The 2,568-nt window shown below is 29.2% G+C and overlaps 1 protein-coding gene across 1 annotated transcript; it reads left to right on the forward strand.

Moving 5' to 3' along the window:
• Positions 1–884: 884 nt before the first annotated feature.
• On the forward strand, positions 885–2,564 carry LOC109002467 (probable LRR receptor-like serine/threonine-protein kinase At1g05700; the record flags this gene model as incomplete). Its single annotated transcript, XM_035686980.1, has 2 exons — positions 885–1,119; positions 2,263–2,564. Coding segments are annotated over exons 1-2 (468 nt in total), but the record flags the coding sequence as incomplete, so codon positions are not given.
• Positions 2,565–2,568: the final 4 nt, after the last annotated feature.

A 2,568-nucleotide genomic window follows, 5' to 3' on the forward strand; every position in this document is an offset into this window, starting at 1 on the left:
TTACGTTTTCTTTAAGTACGCGTAGCAAGGCCCGGCCGATGGGTTACTAACCTACCACGGATGCAGGCAGCGGTTCAAAAGTCATAGTCAACATTACTATACTATGCGTAAATTATTTTAATTCAATTAAATCCAATTTTTAATTTGAAGTACTTTTTGCTAGGTGATCTTCTCAGACTCTTCAAACCTTTTTTATGTCATATATTTATTTATTTCTTTTTGCTATACGAAATGTTTTAGATATAAATTTTTTTTATTAAAATAAATTTATAAATTAATATAATTTGATGTAATATGTTAATAACATTTATCCCATATAATTATAATTATTTGATATCAGACGAAAAAAAAGTACAAGATAATCAAAGTAGTTCCGGTTTCTTTGTAGTCTTTTATTCTATTTTTTTTTTTGCTCGGTTAATTTGATAGAAAGTAAAGTACGAACGTTGTTTCACCTAGCTAGATTTTTATCCAAGACAAGCATGTTATAAAGGTGTACAGTACATTATAAAGCGACCTCAATGAACATGATTTGAGTAGATCTTTGATTAAAGGATAAGAATTTCTTCTCCAAAAATAAATCATTATCTTTAGAATAATTATTCTTAGCATCTCATTCACCACATTTCTTTTATTTTATTTTTTATGTAATATATGGATGATGAGTAAAACAATTTAATTAATTTAAGAATAATAAAATTAAATTAGGTACGTAAGACGTCCTCTTACCTTTACTTTCAAAGTTAGACCCAAGTGACGACGACGACGACTTACACAGAAGCTAGACCCATTGACTTGGCTGATGACTTGAAGAAAGTCTTCAAGCATATATATATATATATATTTATATATATATCAGATCGTCCTGCACTCCATATTGGAGTGCTGCTCATCCCATCTTCCTTCCTCGGCAGGGCACTAAAATTATATTTAGTGAGAAATTAGAGTGAAAGATGGATACTGGCCGTGCAATTACAGAAATGCTTTTGGTTTTGAAAGTAGTGAGGCTGTTTTTTGTTATAGCGACTGCTGTTATTGGAGTTGGCAACTCAGAACACGCTGCTGCAGGGAACATTATTCGTCATGGTGGAAGAAAACTTGCTGAAACTCCTAGTCCAGGTAATTAATTAAGTACATATATACATTATTATTCTTGTGTTTTATTTAGACTAAATTATAATTCAGGACCTGATTGTTTTATTTTCTACTTTTATCTTTTACTTCAAAACCAAAATGTTTGTCCTTCAAAAACAATATTTTTTGTGAATTTCTTAACTATTTTTTTTTTCCCAAACAAATCTCCCTTACGTGTGTGTTAAATTAGTACTCTCAATAAGCTCTAGGTTCAAAAGTAAAATATTTAACTAAGAGAATGCAGTGCAGAGTCTAAATTCAAATACAAAATCTCTAGTATGTAATTATATGAAATTATCAATTATCTCAAAAATGTAAAGTGACGATAATAAATTTTATTTATTTATATTTATTTTAATAAATAAGCCAACGGTTTGCTTTTCACGGTTTTTGCTGGCATGTTAGTTCTTTGACAAAAAGGTGTGCTAAATGATAATTCAAAAACATGATTTTTGGCTTATTTATTAATTTTCATTTAGTCATTTAAATAATTTTTTTTAACTTATTTGAAAAATAAATAAAATAAAATAAAATAAAAAATAATTAAAACAGACCTAACAGACTGACCAAATCGATATCTATCAATCTAGTCCAGTTCGATCCCTATGAATGTTCGGCTCGTTCCGGTTTGAAAAGAATGATAAATTGAAAATTTTGGTGCATTACCTCCCAAACCGGACTTGATCGATTTACACTCCTATATGGGCCGTAAGCCCTATATAGATACACTACTCCGCATCAGAAACAATAAATTAAGAACCCGATCAATAAATATGATCTGGTTGAACTTATTTGAGTAGTTGACCTACATATATTGTTAAATTACTATTTATTCTAAAAATTTAAATTAATAAAAAGAGATAAATTTTTTTATTTATTTTATATTTTAACACTCTCCTTCACGTGTAAGTTAAACTTCCATTCAATAGGTAGTCCAACACGTGAAATATTTAATTAAATGGGATAGAGTGTAGAATTAGGATTTAAACTCAAGACTTATGTTGTAATATTATATTAAATTATCACTTATTTTAAAAAATTAAATCGATAGTAATATATAAATTTTATTATTTATTTTATATACTAATATTGATTGCTAATTTGTTCTCACTCACTTTTCGGTGTCAGAATCTCAAGGTTTCATCAGTATTGACTGTGGTAGTAATGAAGATAATTACATTGCACCGACAACGGGTATTCCTTACACGTCAGATAAAGGATTTATAGATACTGGAATAGCTGAAACGGTCATGTTTGGAACTTATGATTATCAGCTACTAAAGAAATTGAGAAGTTTTCCTCAAGGAAAAAGGAATTGTTACACACTGCAACCTAATCAAGGCAAAAACAACAAGTACTTGATCAGAGCTAGATTCGCATATGGAAATTATGATGGCAAAGACAAGGGACCAGTATTTGACCTATATCTTGGGG

The sequence above is a fragment of the Juglans regia genome, unplaced genomic scaffold, assembly GCF_001411555.2.
Source record: "Juglans regia cultivar Chandler unplaced genomic scaffold, Walnut 2.0 Scaffold_24741, whole genome shotgun sequence".
NCBI classification, from domain to species: domain Eukaryota; kingdom Viridiplantae; phylum Streptophyta; class Magnoliopsida; order Fagales; family Juglandaceae; genus Juglans; species Juglans regia.